The sequence below is a fragment of the Cynoglossus semilaevis genome, chromosome 9 (genome assembly GCF_000523025.1).
Source record: "Cynoglossus semilaevis isolate Cse_v1.0 chromosome 9, Cse_v1.0, whole genome shotgun sequence".
Lineage (NCBI taxonomy): Eukaryota > Metazoa > Chordata > Actinopteri > Pleuronectiformes > Cynoglossidae > Cynoglossus > Cynoglossus semilaevis.
Genome location: NC_024315.1, coordinates 18,243,401 through 18,245,321, shown reverse-complemented (window position 1 = coordinate 18,245,321; position 1,921 = coordinate 18,243,401). Strand labels below are relative to the sequence as shown.

The window sequence follows — 1,921 nt, the reverse complement described above, 5'->3', positions numbered from 1 at the left end:
GATCGCATGATCAGACTGGAGCCAACCTGCTCCATGATGTCTTTGACTTTGTCCTGTTCACAGTCCAGGATGATGCGTCGCTCTTTGCGAATCTCCAGGTCCTGAAATCAGATTACACATACAGTGGGGTCTGCGTTATCAAAGCAGTGAAGATTAGCTTCACTAGAATAGCGACACTTTTAAATTCTGCATACAGGAATCTACAGATTATTAAAAGGTAAAGTTGGTTTGACAGCAAAAAAATAAAAATTAAAAAAAAATAATATACAGAATGGATTATTAGTACCTGAAAAAGGGAGCGGTAGGCTTCATCTTTTCTTTCGTCTTTCAGGTTCCCTACATTGATGGCGGTGACGACCCACTTTTTCTCTGCAGCTGTGTCCAGTATTACCTGCAGAGTGGAGAGACCTACAAAAGAAAGAAAAAGCAGAAAGACAAGAAGAAAAAAAGAAAGACAAGCAAGACTTGATTACAAAAAGAGTGAATTCAGATTAAGTTTAAATCATTACTTCGACACTTTAATGTTACTTACATTCATCAAAAGATAGTGAAAGTAGCATCCTGATATTAAAGGTAAATTAATGACCTCCATGGTCACTAAAAAAAAACTAAAAGTTTTCACGTTTCTATCTTTTTTTGTATAGGTCTGTAAATAGTATGGACGTTTTTTTAAACCGTTTTCTGTTTCTCTGGCACCAATGTTCTGAACAGCAGAAAGTTACACAGACTACGCTACCCACAATGCACTGCGGACATACGCAACGAGTTTAAAATGTAGCGGTTTAGCGGCATAAACGCTAAACATTTTAAACTAGCGCATACATTTTAAACTAGCGTACACAAACAACCACAACACAGTATATCACCGACAAAACCAATTTACTTGAACAATATAGCGGACAGTGAGGTACACACTGTTTCCGCTTCACCATTTAACCCGTAGCACAATCTTACCACTGGCATACCCCAGGTCCGACACTATAAAGTTTCCCAGTGGAAACACGCGCACCATGGGAAAGCTCTGCTTTTATGTTCCATCTTGGGAGAGGGAAAATTTACGTTTGGTGATAGAATGTCTATCTGTTGTTATCATTGTTCATCTTCTTGCCCTTGTTGTATGCTGTTTCTAATTCCCTTCTAGTCTGTTTGTGCATCTGGAATTTAAATGTAAATAAACTTTTTTTTTTAAAAATTAAAAAATTGAATTTCCTTTACCTCTATCGCTGTCATACAGATAGGCAAACTTTTCCCACTTGTAGTACTCCACCAGTGAAACCAGTGGCCCCTTGATGTCCGGTCGCATCTGGAGAACAAACTGGTTCATTCCCTCTGCGGGAAAAGACGGCGTAATGAAGGAGACATGGAGGGTCTCGCAGAAGGACGTGATGGTGTTGACGGACTTCTTGTCGTAGAAGCCAAAAATGGCGTAGACGCCACGAGAGAACTGAGAACAGACTAGAGGAGAAGAGGAAAAGAAAGAAAGTTAGCTAATGATGACAGACGCTTGTGTGAAAACACTGAGAACAATGGGTTATAAAAGACTTCTGAGGAATAGCTGGCCGGGGAAATCTAGGCTCAAATCAGAGTTTTCCTCAGGAGGACTTTCACTCTAGTAAATATCCAGAAAACCGATATTTACTGGCTCCAACTGGTGATTTAGGATAATGGTTCCTGGTACTGTGAGTTGGAAATACTGGCTACTAAAATTTAACAGATTAAAAGGTTGATATTATGGATCTTCCTGGCTGAATCATGGTGTTGCACAACATCAGGATGTCAACCATTTACGCAGTGTACACTGCAGGGAGACAAATAGGGAGAGAGTGAGAGCGATGAGATTGGACTTTTTATTTCTCAAGTGAAGAACAAGGTCATTGAAGTAGGACATGCTAAATATAGCACGCACACAGAGACAATGGCC

General features: G+C 39.9%; 1 protein-coding gene across 1 annotated transcript in view; it reads right to left on the bottom strand.

The window, feature by feature from the left end:
• LOC103384281 (glutamate receptor 2-like) overlaps window positions 1-1,921 on the bottom strand; it is a 19,756-nt gene that overhangs the window by 6,326 nt on the left and 11,509 nt on the right. The window contains exons 4-6 of the mRNA XM_017034967.2: window positions 1,216-1,455; window positions 287-408; window positions 17-101 (exon numbers count right to left, since the gene is read on the bottom strand). Of these exons, the coding sequence (XP_016890456.1) occupies window positions 17-101; window positions 287-408; window positions 1,216-1,455 (447 nt within the window). The remainder of the gene's footprint in view (window positions 1-16; window positions 102-286; window positions 409-1,215; window positions 1,456-1,921) is intronic.